General features: G+C 38.2%; 2 protein-coding genes across 2 annotated transcripts in view; both read left to right on the top strand.

Moving 5' to 3' along the window:
• Window positions 1–662: 662 nt before the first annotated feature.
• On the top strand, window positions 663–11,128 carry LOC126377949 (gamma-aminobutyric acid type B receptor subunit 2). The gene is made up of 28 exons (XM_050025984.1): window positions 663–777; window positions 956–1,114; window positions 1,562–1,680; window positions 1,973–2,110; window positions 2,234–2,401; window positions 2,663–2,838; window positions 2,918–3,092; window positions 3,175–3,253; window positions 3,344–3,498; window positions 3,572–3,726; window positions 3,821–3,967; window positions 4,047–4,156; window positions 5,084–5,214; window positions 5,289–5,411; window positions 5,509–5,619; window positions 5,758–5,886; window positions 5,965–6,060; window positions 6,148–6,333; window positions 6,446–6,566; window positions 6,653–6,749; window positions 7,342–7,528; window positions 7,624–7,791; window positions 8,187–8,403; window positions 8,494–8,589; window positions 8,675–8,911; window positions 9,088–9,170; window positions 9,274–9,676; window positions 9,792–11,128. Exons 2-28 carry the CDS (start codon window positions 964–966, stop codon window positions 10,043–10,045), a joined length of 4,212 nt encoding a protein of 1,403 aa, XP_049881941.1. The 5' UTR covers window positions 663–777; window positions 956–963; the 3' UTR covers window positions 10,046–11,128.
• Window positions 11,129–13,344: 2,216 nt separating this feature from the next.
• Window positions 13,345–14,036, top strand: part of LOC126377950 (vinculin) — a 29,553-nt gene continuing 28,861 nt past the window's right edge. The window contains exon 1 of the mRNA XM_050025985.1: window positions 13,345–13,538. Within this exon, the coding sequence (XP_049881942.1) occupies window positions 13,482–13,538 (57 nt within the window). The 5' untranslated portion in view covers window positions 13,345–13,481. The remainder of the gene's footprint in view (window positions 13,539–14,036) is intronic.

A 14,036-nucleotide genomic window follows, 5' to 3' on the forward strand; every position in this document is an offset into this window, starting at 1 on the left:
CTATATACATAGGGCATAAGAAGTCCTAGTTTTGAAGTGTTATTTTGGAACTGTTATTCGACATCTACCGCGTCTCCTTGACTTATCGAATTTGACTTGTCGGACTAGCTCGATCTATCCACCTCAGAAGAAAGCGGAAAAATCCGCAAGTACTAACTGGTGATATATTTATATAATATATTAGTTTATATCGACAGATGCTCTTTTCAGTATTTCACAGGCCTATGCCTCGAAACCTCTCTCTATCGATTCGCACCGTGAAAGCCTAATTTTACTTGTTTGCTCATTCTTTCTTGACAGGCGTCATCTCAAGTATAGTGTTACTTTTAGGAATTTTGTTTATTACAAGCTACGAATAAAATTTAATTTCGCATGTTCACCAAACGTATCTTAAGACGTTTGTTTATCAGATCAAATTGCTCCGAAGTGCAAAACTTTGTACGTTAGTGTGTTTTATTTCATACGACGTAAAGTCTATTTTATTTAGTTGACTAAATTATGAATAGAGAGAGATTCAAGACCACATTGAAACGCCTGAAAGGTGTAGTTGAACAGAACGGTGGATTTTGCAATGATTTTCCTAGTATGTGACAGATACTGTGTGCAATTCAGCTGAGGTGATGCTTTAATACCTGGCAATAAGAAATGAATGCAGTGAGGAATGTAGATTTCTCGTTTATTAGTGATTGGCAATGTTCCGAAAATAGTATATAATCATTATGCTAATTAAACAGGTTTCGTGCGTGAAATAGTGTTTTTAATTCGTCTACATTAACAGTAAGTACGTACAATGTACAATAGGATTTTTTTCATCTATGTAAAGTAGAAATTTTATTTATTATTTACATTCAACTTTCAAAACTCTCTCAACTTTAGATGATCTCGATTATATGAAATAACGAGAATGCATCGACATTAGAACTTCGAATTCTACAAAATACATAAATGTTGATAGGAGTGAGGATGTTCCCGCTGGTGGTGCTGGTGACATTGACGGCCCTGAGCCCAGCGAGGGCGCAGAAGCCCAACCTGGACGCCATCCTGAACCGACGGACCGATGTCTACATCGCCGGCTTCTTCCCCTTCGGCAAAGGCGTCGAAAACTCTAACACTGGTATTTTACATGACATTCACTAATAACGCCTGTAAAATACTTAATAGAATATTTTTTTGAGTTGCAAATATATTTTTTCATCAGGCGCTTGTACTCGTAAAAGATACCGTCTATTAGACGGTTTGATTTAGTAAAATTGAACTAGATATAAATACACACTTAATGGTACTTAACCAATAATACAAAAGCTAACCACTATAAGATACAATGTGAGATAAAAAGCAATTCCACGAAATAATTTTGATAGATGAAACTTTCTGATTCGATTAGGTACCTACCAACTAATATCGCCTGAATTATTTATCGCCTTCGGTTGTATCAATGTAAACTTTCTGTAAGACCTTTTCATCTTATTAGTCTTCATATTACTAATTTATCACTTGTCCAACATTTGTAATTTCATGTGATGCGTACTTAAATGTAAAGAGTTGAGAAATAAGCTAGCAGCTCTCCCTGCCTTAGGACGAGGCGTGATGCCGAGCGTGAAGCTCGCACTAGACCACGTCAACGAGCACGACGCCGTGCTACGCAACTACCGGCTGCACATGTGGTGGAACGACACTGAGGTACCACTGCTTACATTACTTCTCAATAAAATCACCTAAGTAAATATAGGTCCATAATGTAGATCTTGCGGCAGGTCCAAGAAACACTAACAGGATATCGGAAAGAGAGAGCAATCTTACCCTAGACTCTCTAAAGGATGTTGAAGACCAAAAAGGGAAATTACACCGGGCAGATCAAGACGACTCTTCTCTGTTATTGGTTGCTTAAGGGCAACAGCTGCTGCCCCATGATCCACACTCAAAAGTTACTAACCTAATTGCTTATACTAATGGCATTAACTTGTATTGACAGTGCAACGCGGCGGTCGGCGTGAAGTCGTTCTTCGACATGATGCACAGCGGGCCGCACAAGCTGATGTTGTTCGGGGCGGCGTGCACGCACGTCACCGATCCCATCGCGAAGGCTTCCAAGCATTGGCATCTAACCCAGGTAAGTAAGTATTCGAACTATTTTTCATTTTTGAAGAAACTAGATCAGATGCATAATATTGCCCTTGCCATTGAATCGTGTTTAATACGTCTGGCAAGTACTTAATGATATGCTATTTTGTAGCTGTCGTACGCGGACACGCATCCAATGTTCACGAAGGAAGCGTTTCCCAACTTCTTTCGCATCGTGCCCTCGGAGAACGCGTTCAACATGCCTCGCATAAGACTGCTGCAGCACTTCAACTGGACCAGGGTCGGAACTATTTATCAGAACGAACCGAGATATGCCCTTGTAAGTACTTATTAGCTTGAAGCATAATAATTACTTTTTGAGTCGTACACACACATAATATAAACTCATGCCTGTAATCCCTAATGAGCAGAGCCACAAGTAATTAATGACAACTTGCAGCCACTTTTGATCCCTAAGACGAACATGAGGTTCACCTCACAGTGGGATTACAATGGATCAGCCACGGGCATAAGTAATGGTGCCAGAGTTGTACTTAAATAATGTAATTGATACAAAAGTATGTGTTTTACACCGTTACAGGCGCATAATCGTCTAGTGGCTGACCTTGACACGGCAGGTTTTGAAGTAGAAGAGACACAAAGCTTCGCCACGGAAGTAAGAACAGCACTCACTAAGCTCAAGGAAAAGGACATTCGGATTATCCTCGGCAATTTTAATGAAACTTGGGCAGTCAAAATATTCTGCGAGGCTTACAAGTGAGTGAACTTTTAAATACCATGACGCCAATAGGGATTAACGAACTTGCAAAAGACTAAGCTGTTTTTTAATTTCCAGGTTAGAAATGTTCGGACGAGCATATACTTGGCTACTGCTTGGCACATATAGTAACAAGTGGTGGATGAGACGGGCTCCGTGTTCCAAACGAGATCTAACCACAGCGTTAGACACAACCATATTGACAGATTTACTTCCATTATCTACTACAGGAGAAACTACTGTTTCTGGAATTGTAAGTAGATAACGGTCTGTAAGTACTTACTTACCTATTCTAAAACTGAAAATGTTCTTAGACATGTTTAATTTTTTTATAGACAGCGAAAGATTATCAAGTCGAATACGATCGAAGAAGAGGCATCGAATATTCTAGGTTTCACGGGTACACATACGATGGTAAGTGGAATGTTACTGGACTGGACCTAATGGAAGTCTAAAGTTCACGAAATCACGACCTATATTAATCCACATTTATTTCTTTTTAAGGTATCTGGGCCATGGCCCTCGCCATCCAAACAGTCGCACAACGAGTAAAATTAAAATACAAAGAAAAGACCGTTCAGGATTTTCGGTACAGAGACAAAGAATGGGAACAGTTGTTTCTCGATGCTCTTAGCAATGTAACGTTTGAAGGTGTAACAGTAAGTAACGTTTTAAACGATAACAAGTTGCAATAACCGAACGGGTGAAATTAACTAGATATACTTTTTACAGGGGCCTGTTCGCTTCTACGACAATGAGCGCAAAGCATCCATCCTCTTGAAGCAGTTCCAGGGAGACGAAGTAGGAGAGGTAAAGGTGGGAGAGTACTGCGCCGAGAGAGATCACCTGGACTTGACTATTGGGGAACCTTTCAAATGGGTAGGAAAGTAAGTACCTAACCAGGACAAGAGAAGATGTATACCTACCTATACTTACAGATATCTACGAACTTTTTATTTCTAATATCAAACTTCTGTTCAGAAATCCGCCGAAGGACCGCACTCTTCGCTTGATCGAACACACACAAGTGAATATCACCATCTACTCCGTGCTTGTTTCCTGCTCCATTTTAGGAATTCTTCTTGCCACCGGATTTCTTGCTATGAACATACATTATAGGAATCAGAGGTAACACTCAGCTATTATTTAGGTTTTATATGTTTAATTTTGATAGCTGTTGGTAAATGTTTAATAATTATGTTTAAAGGTACATAAAAATGTCATCGCCGCATCTAAACAACTTGATCATTGTGGGATGCATGCTCACCTACCTGAGCGTTATCTTCCTCGGTCTCGACTCCAGTCTCAGCAGCATCGGTATGTATTCAACACTCTTGCTTAACCACCTCAATGTTTACTATTGTTACTGCATTGTCATGAATATCTTTGTGTTCTCTGTCTATTCGGATCGAAGGTAACACTTAATTATTAGCAAAGTTTTATTGGCTGAACGAACAGATGATTGAGGGAGAGCTTAATTGTGATTGTCGATGGCAATGTTTGTTTAGAAGTTTATCGCACGGCAAAATTACTGTCAGTTCAGTAGTCATGTTCTTATCTAGAGCTACGTAATGACATGTACACACCATGGTTTGCTTTCAAACTATTTTACAATGCTAAAAAGCTTTCTTGATCGTTTAGCCAATGAAAGCACAAATAATGATGACAAAAATAGTAATCTTTTAAAGTTTCTAGCACTTTCGATTCGCATGTTGCTAGCACTTCATCATTCACGCGGTTGCGTCATCTGATCTCATCATGTTCATTAATCCTTAGGTCTTTCTCAGGAAACAGAGCGTGGAGGTAAAACTGCTTGATCCCACCCTCAAAGCTTGAGCTTTAACCCTGAGCGATGTGGGCCCCACCAACCAAACTTTGGGAACTACCTACCCTTAGATTCGATTTCTGAGAAAGGCCTGGGTCATTTTCTAGGTCACAGGAGTCAACAGCATGTTTCCAAGTTTTGGTTTGATTTTTCCTTTAACCTTCATCCGCGCCGCTTTTGTCGGTCTGTGGTATGTGGAGTTTTATATGTCTCTGTCGTCGTATTTTAGAATTCAATATTTAATTTTCAAATCTTGCTTTCTTATTTTTATTACTTATGCCTATTAGCTCTCTGTGTCAATGTGTCTAAAGTGTATTGCTTCATTCATTACCTTTTACTACCTACGTTTCCCATTGTCAACTAATTTATTTTAATAGTTCTATGTCGTTCACTAACAATGTTTAATTATGTATCCTCAGCTGCGTTTCCGTACATTTGCACCGCTAGAGCGTGGTTGCTGATGGCCGGATTCAGTCTGGCTTTCGGTGCCATGTTCTCCAAGACCTGGAGGGTTCATTCCATCTTTACTGACGTCAAATTAAATAAAAAAGTAGGTATTTACAATTTCAAGATATATTTTCTATGCATTGTAATAAACTAACGTCTCTATATCTTTATTCTAAGGTAATTAAAGACTACCAGCTCTTCATGGTAGTAGGCGTCCTCCTGTGCGTGGATCTGGCAATCATGACCACGTGGCAGATATCAGATCCATTCTATCGAGCAACTAAGCAACTTGAGCCATACGTAAGTATTAATATTTTCTTATGTACTATGTAAGTATAATCTATTTACTAGAACCATTTACTAAGCGTGGTTCAATAATAAGAATTTCTTTTCACAGCCCCACCCTTCAAGCGAGGATATCGTAATAGTGCAAGAGAATGAGTACTGCCAATCAGAGAGGATGTCCATTTTCATAGGAGTCATCTATGCTTATAAGGGTTTGTTGTTGGTGAGTATAGTAGCTCAATCGAACAAATTAATTTTAGTTCATCAAATTCACAACCACGTATTTTTTAACAGCTTTTGAAAATACTTCCTGATAGCATAAAATATCCGTTTATAAATAATATGATGCTTCTTTGTTCAGGTATTCGGAGCCTTCCTCGCGTGGGAGACACGCCACGTGTCTATCCCTGCTCTGAACGATTCAAAACATATTGGTTTATCCGTTTACAATGTGCTCATTATGTGCATCATGGGTGCTGCAATTGCTCTGGTAATAAGTTAATACCTTAAGAAAACTTTGAAGCACTGCTTACATTTACCATTTACTTACTTTGCATTATTTTAACAGGTGTTGACTGATCATAAAGACGCACTGTTCGTCTTGATAGCAATCTTCATCATATTCTGTACTACAGCAACACTGTGCTTGGTGTTTGTACCCAAGGTAGGTAATTAACATATTCTTAATGCCGGTTAGGTGCTGCTGCCTGTTCGTATTAAGTTTTACATTAGTCTTATTTATTTTACCTAGTTGCTAGAGTTACGTCGCAATGGGCAACCAGGCACAGCTCCAACGCGCATCCGCGCGACGCTGCGTCCTGCATCGACGCACGAGTGCCGCTCGCCGGGGCCAGAGCTAGAGCGCCGCATGAAAGAGCTGCGGCAGTACAACAACCGCTACCGGAGGACACTGCAGGCCAAGGAAAATGAACTACAGGTAACTTTTAAATGTTCTTTAAGTTCTCATATTATCTTGACTGCACTGCACAAATATTTACTGTCAAAATTAGCTTTTAAATTCCCTGATACCTTTGTAATGTGGTTTTCAGATGTTACTCAGCAAGTTGGGAAGCGACGCAGGCTCTGAATCCTCAACTCGAGGAGACTCGCGATCACCGGCCACACAGAGGACCAGGCTTCCTGTGCCGAAGGACAACCTCAGCCATCCTGGTAAGAATCTATGTTTTTATTCACAAAGCTCAAGCCGAAGTTACAACTTCCAGATGTTAGTAAAATTTCACTGTTCTCCGTTACAGAGACGAGTGACATAACATCAGTGTGCAGCCTAAGCGCGTCTGCTGGCGCCGAAGCTGAATACATTAATTTGCAGAATCAACATAGCGTTGTTGAAAAGTATGTAGTGGTTTAACATATTTTTCATATGGCATTAACTATAATTGGCACTAACTATGGTGCTATGGGTGAGAGCCTTCAGCGCTCCCCATTTGTCCGGCCAAGTAGTTAATGCCATCTGCGGCAAATCTACAATAAGTCACGTCAAAAAAAAAAAAAAAAGCACTAACTATACAGGGACAAATGGGGAGAGCTGAGGGTAGGTTCTCACTCGGTGCAAAATTTAAGACAACAGGCTTGAGGGTGTCCAGTTGGGCATGAGCCTCGGTTCAAGGCATCGTCGCAGAGAAGATATTTAAAGGAATTAATCGACCCTCAAGCCTCGGTCATCGCGGTGGGTCGATCGATAGCGATGATCGCTGAATGAGGGAAATCGTTGACCATGTTCGGTGGGAGCCGTACCGGGGACCTGAATGGTTAGAGTAATCGGGCCGTCAGGATCATATAATTACGTCTTTGGAGCGGCGATATATTTTAGCGATATGTATTCGGAAGCCGCGAGGCGATGGATTAGAGAGGGACTCGCCTGAGCGACCCCTCAGAGGTCTTAGGAAATGAACACGTACGATTTTAAACATAGCTTTTGTTTCAGGCCAAAGCCAATAGCACCTCCTGAACCCATAAAAGAGTTAAAGGAACCAGTGAAAGAGCCAACGAAAAAAGAACAAACAAAAAACGTTTCGTTCAAGAATCACTTAGACTATACTAGTCCACCGGCGTCTAAAGCTGTCCCAGAGAAAGATCAACTTGCGAAATTACCTTACGGATGGACTGCTGAAGTAAGACACATTCATTCAATACTTTTGATGAAAGGTAACGCCTAATACTATGAGTATTTCTTCGTATATAAATCTTCAATTAATTATTTATTCAGGAATCCACAGAACCACCTAAGCCTGCCACTAAGGCATCAGAACCAGCGAGAGCCGAAGCCAAAACGATACCCGCGCTAAAACCCAGTGACACGCCAACAGCGAAATCCGTGCCAGCAAAAATTCAAGAGCCTATGTATACTAAAGCGGCCCCACCTAAAGTGAACAAGGTAAGTACCTAGGTACAAACATAAACTCATGTCTGTAATCCCTAATTGAACGGGAAGAGCCACAAGTAAGCAAAGACAACTTGCAATCATTGTTAATAAGAAGTCCTAAGATGTATATTATGGAGTTTATCGTGACAAGGGATCAGCCTATCGCTCATAACATTTAATAGTCCATCATGTCTAATCAGAACAATCCCTCTGTCAGACTTTACGACATGCCCGTAAAGAAACGCAGCTGAACGTGTTCTTTGTTTTTTATTCGCTCCCAGTCCAACATAGAAGACCTACCCGACCTATCTAGATATTGTCCACAATTTGTTGCATTACTTCAGTCATTAAGTACCTAACTAAGATTATTTAATGGCTATAACGATTTTCCGAAATCTTTATTCCAGACGCCAGAGTTACCAAAAAAGACTGTAAAACCTCAAGAGATGAGACAAGACTCGTTATCAACGAAAACTACACCGTCGCGAGACAGCAAGACAGGCCCACGCGGCCACCGGCGGATGTCAAGCGTGAGCCAGGCCGCGCTGCTCACTGATCTGATGCACGTGTCTGTCGACCAGGATGACGTGGAGCCGCCGCCTGGCATGGAGCGGAAGGTTATAGGTTCGTATATCAGTATGTAACTTCATTAAAATGCATTTAAAATTGTTTTTTTTCATGATTGCACCAATAGAAATTACAAAATCATTTCAGGGCAAGAGAGGGATCCTATTCCGCCAAAACCTAAAGTGGAACCTGAAGACATTTTAGACATAGATGACTATTCAACAGCGGAAAGACGAAAATCCTGTAAGTATAAACAAAAACAATAGTGGTATTGTGTTGATAAACCATTAAAATCATCGATATTATGAGGCATGCTCTTCTTATTCAGGTCAGAGAAGGGACTCGGAAAGGAGGAAGAAAGAAAACTTCATAGTTGTACAAAGTGACCTGTGGGACACCAATACCTTCCAATACACATGCCAAAAGTCCCCTCCGACTCACCATCATTCACCAATGCAAAGAAGCGTCTCTGAAAAGAGTCGTCAGCAGACGTCGCCACATCATCACAGGGAAGTGGACAGTAGAAGCCTAGAGCGTAGAGCATCAAACGCATCCATTAATTATGGTAAGTACTTATTAGAATTTACTTTTCTCAGACAACAAAACTAGCTCGCAGCGATCTAAATGATCACATCTGTCGAGAATATCACCATTATTCTGAAAACGATTTGGTAGAATTCATTGGTTGATTATGATATAATTTACGTTTTTAAGTAAGTACTTAAGTATCTATTATTTCAGCTGGTACGGGTACAACCAGAGGAGGTACACCTGAAGGTTACCGGGAAGCAGAAACTCTTAGAATGACCGACAGACTCTCTAAGGTAATTTCCATTGTATATACCCATACCTTTTTATAATTCTTTCCATAAGTCAAACTGATAATAATAGGTAGAAGCACATTTTCTGTTACTACTTGTTTTCCAGCGCCGTGGATCAGAGTTCCCGCAGCCAGTAAGCACGCCTCCTCATCAGGGTCAAACTAAGAGGAGACAATCTTCCGCTCAGGTGCGATCTTATCACGAAGAAAAAACAGAAAAGTCTGAGGCCATACCACGACGACATGAAGACATACCAAGAAAACCGTTAATGGAAACACAACAAGAATCTAAAGATTCCGATTCTTGGAGACCGGACCCCGACACTATAAGAGTATCTAAAGGCCAGGATTCTCCAGCAAAAAGATTGAAGCATGAGGCAGAGCCTCTCAAGAGGGCCAAAGGTGTTGGTGACTCTCCCAGACTGACGCAGGCTGCACAAAGCCAGGTTAAAACTCCTAGACCGGAGCATCATAAAAGTAGTCCGAATGTAGCTTCGAGGCATAAATCTAGTAAGTTCAATGGATTTGAAAATGTGTCTAATAAATGGAATTTCTTTCATAAAAACAATTTTACGTCACGTGTATTTATACGAATAACAAACAAAGCATATTTTATATTTTTTAGGTTCCCCAAATAAACGCGAAGATAGAAAATCTACAAGTTACATGAGAAGTGAATCCAAACGTCAGGAATCGGCGGAGCAGCGCAAAATGTACACTGCCAGTTCTGAATCAGAACTCTTCGAATGCGCCATCCTGCCTATATTCCACAAGCTGCTTACAGAGAGACACAAGAGCCAACCACATGGATTAAATTTAAGCTATGGTGTCAGTTGCCCTAATATTTCGATTAAATGTGACATTGTGGAATATTTGTAATATAAGTACGTTCGATCGATTTAGAGAGAGAAACAATGTTAATAAAAAAAATGTTCAGTGCTATCTCCCCAATTATTTAAAAACTAATCACAGAACATTCATGCAAATGTAGTCAAAATTGTGAAGCATCAATCATAATTGAAAATACTTATGCATAGAAAAGAAAAGTACTGTTTGGATTAAGTACCTATTTGTTATTTAGTGCATAGGACATGTGCACACTAGAAATCTAGTCGATGTAATTAGAAAAGATCGTTAATAAAAAATTGTTACAACTTGTCATCAAGAATTTAATTGGCAAGTAGGTATATTAAAATAACTACTGTTTAATATAGTATGTAGTAGGTATGTAAACTATATACTTAGTCCTAATTATCAACGACAAGTTCGCTCACGGGTCTCTATTTTAATGTAAAAAGTAAGTGAATTACTGAATAAGTAAGTAAGTACCTACTGTAAATTCTAAAGTATTAAACGTTTGAATTCTTTTACATCGAATACTAAATATTTCAATTAAAATTTCAATGCACAATACAATGAACGCACATCTATGTGAATTGTTAGTTTGACTTAAAGTTTTTTACTGTTTCTTTATGTTATGTTAAATATGTGATATTCCTGTAAGTAATTATCTACCAATGCGGGCTCCTGAGCCCACGACGCGACGTGTTCAATTGCTTCTGACCTTTACTACCATTGTATACCTCTCTAGTTGAAATGCATTTTACGCACGCTTTCATTATTTACTTACTTAGTGTTATATTTATAGCGATGATAAAATATCGCCTTTCTCTTAATACGATTCATAATTATTGTGTATTTTATCTTTGTGACACAATTCACCAAATTGGCTGCAGATTACTTTCTTGACTTTGTTGCTCTGCCAACCCCCAGCAGAATTTACAGGCATGAGTTTATGTGTAAGTACATTTAGATATTGTATTTTAAGCCCGCCAGTTATAAGTAGGTAGGTACTTTATTTCTATGTGCACCTGCATAAAGACTTACTAAATAAGATTTTAATAACATTTTAAAATGAAATAGTACTTACGTTATTTATTATGAATAAACAGTTTCGTTAAATTGTGTATTTTTTTTTAATTAAATTATCATCCCAAAAAGTTCAAGCGCACAGCACCGACCGGCGACCACACCGCGCAACCGATCCGCGAGGGTTCCGCACTACGCCACTTCAGCGACAGAACCACTTCTGTTGGTATACCCATTCTTGGATACGGAAATAAGTATGGAACTATAAAAAAATAAAGATGAGAAGTAGGTACCTACTTCTTTTGTGAGAATGAATTTAGAATGTGCTGATTACTTTGATAGAGAGTCAATAAAAGGTCCTAGATACCTATGTTATCCGACTTAAAATCTGTACAGTGCCATCTATGTTTTTGGGGACCGTACCCTGGAAAGTTCATTGCCATTGCTAAATTATTATGCAAATTATAATAACTTTGATTAAGTATATTGTATTTATTTCTGTATTTTTTTACTTAGAAAATAATATGTATAAATATAACGATACGAAACTTTTTTAAAGCATTTGGTTTCTTAATTTATGCAAATACCGCCAATACGAATACCTTTATTACCTTTTTCTACTCCTCTACTTTAATCTGGCATTTAAATAACCAAAAAGTCTAATATAAGTACATACATAATTAAACTCTTTGAAAAAGTGTACGCTCTATGGCCTATAAAAGCATTGTTTACAAAGTGTAACTGTACTATAATGTCGCCAAAAAAGCATTGTTGTTGTTTTTTTTTTTTTGACCTGGAAACTGGCACCTTTACTTTGTTTGGTGCCATAGATATACTATAAAAAAAAAGTATACATTTGCCGCCATTTACCCGCGCGTTGGAAAATAAATTGGAAAATTTTGGTTTCATTTAAAATTACGTCGTCGTAGAAAAAGTATTGTATGCAACGTTGTATAACTAGGTCAAAAAATGCTCGTGGCGTCTCTTATTGCGATGTTCGCCAAGGCTCACATCGCAACTCACGCCACTCGCATTTTTTGACCCTTCTTATACAACTGTTGCATAATAGTATTTTATGCAACAGTTGTATAAGAAGGGTCAAAAAATGCGAGTGGCGTGAGTTGCGATGTGAGCCTTGGCGAACATCGCAATAAGAGACGCCACGAGCATTTTTTGACCTAGTTATACAACGTTGCATACAATACTTTTTCTACGACGACGTAATTTTAAATGAAACAAAAATTTTCCAATTTATTTTCCAACGCGCGGGAAAATGGCGGCAAATGTATACTTTTTTTTTATAGTATATCTATGGCACCAAACAAAGTAAAGGTGCCAGTTTCCAGGTCAAAAAAAAAAAAAAAAACAACAACAATGCTTTTTTGGCGACATTATAGTACAGTTACACTTTGTAAACAATGCTTTTATAGGCCATAGAGCATACACTTTTTCAAAGAGTTTAATTATGTATGTACTTATATTAGACTTTTTGGTTATTTAAATGCCAGATTAAAGTAGAGGAGTAGAAAAAATACTATTATGGTGGCGCAGTCAGGCTGATATCTGGCCATATTATTAACAAAGATTTTTAATTTTTCGAATTTGTTTTTTTTCTAAAGCGGTAAATGCCCACCGTTATTCATATGTTTCTTGGCGTAACTTGACAATAATGTTCGTTTAGAACAAAATCTACAAAAAATTATTAATGTTACTGAAACAAAAGGTTTTTACATAGTTGTGATAGTTACCTATTTTACAATTAATTAGTACTCAAATATTTGTTGAACTTGTATGGATACGTATCAAGTTAATTACTTTTACAGATTCCCGCCAATCTGCACCAAAATAAAACGACGCTATTTGAGACTGAAAAGTCGGCCTTTAAATTGCTGAAAAATAAGGTAAGTGGAATAAGAAATCATCATTTTGTAATAAGCAGCCTGTAACTACATATTTATAAATGTAAACATATATTGTCATATATTTAAGGCTTTAATGGTACAAAATAAAGATATTATTATTATTATTATTAGATACTAAAATAACTAGTACTTACGGGTTGCGCGTATATTTATGCGATGATTAAAAAAGTCAAGCACTTAAGTACGTGATTACTGTATTTTAACGTTAATACGTTTTTAAATGATTTATATAACTCTTGTGTAATATTATGAGTAGACCAAATCATGAAAAGTGTGTTTTTCACGACAAATGTAACTGTAATAAAACTGTTCTTTTACTTACCATGGTCAACACTAGTGATATTGCCTGTTCCGCGCGCGCATACAATCGCGGTGTTCGCACGCATCTCTATTTCTGTCAGTATTTTTCTGTCTTTCTTGTTGTTCGGTTGTGTTTTCGTTATTTCCGTGTTTTATTTGTGAGGACTCTGTGTTATTTGTGTTTATTATCTAATGTAACATAAGTGCCTGACAAATTTTATAAAATGCCGGTGTTTCACACGAAGATAATTGAAAGCATATTGGAACCTGTTGCACAGCAGGTGAGTTACGAAAAGTTCACATTATTTATAGATATTAACGTTCTAGTTTCGCGTGTAGGTGTTAAAATCTTTCGGTTATTGTTTACAGTGGTTTTCTTTACAATATCGACGGATTATGTCATCGGTCCGTTGATACTAACGCCTCAGAGAGCCTAAACTGAAATGGCTATATTTGGCCGGTGTCGGGTAATACGTATACTAAACATCTCTATATAGCGGCACGTCGAGTGTCAGATACTGCTTAACCTTGACAGATCAAACGTAAATGTCTTGAAAATACATAAAATGTTGTCATTACCTGTTTTGGTTGGTTATCTTATTAGAGTCAACAGTGTTGTATCTTAAGTAGATAAGTTTTAAAATTAAATGCATTCTGAATCTTATCACACAGATGTATTGATAAAATGTTTATTAGTAACACATGTACACATATAATCATATCTAGACACCTACTAATGCAGAGCCATGACATCTTAAGAAACAAACTTTTCTAAACTG

Source organism: Pectinophora gossypiella, chromosome 24 (assembly GCF_024362695.1).
Source record: "Pectinophora gossypiella chromosome 24, ilPecGoss1.1, whole genome shotgun sequence".
In the NCBI taxonomy this organism is placed as follows: domain Eukaryota; kingdom Metazoa; phylum Arthropoda; class Insecta; order Lepidoptera; family Gelechiidae; genus Pectinophora; species Pectinophora gossypiella.

What these genes read in the sequence shown, in the direction of transcription:
- LOC126377949 (XM_050025984.1), top strand. Translation starts at nt 964, where the DNA reads ATGTTCCCGCTGGTGGTGCTGGTGACATTGACGGCCCTGAGCCCAGCG. An exon ending in CTCCAGTCTCAGCAGCATCG is followed by an intron (nt 4,157 to 5,083) that starts GTATGTATTCAA and finishes ATGTATCCTCAG; the next exon opens with CTGCGTTTCCGTACATTTGC. An exon ending in CTTATAAGGGTTTGTTGTTG is followed by an intron (nt 5,620 to 5,757) that starts GTGAGTATAGTA and finishes TTCTTTGTTCAG; the next exon opens with GTATTCGGAGCCTTCCTCGC.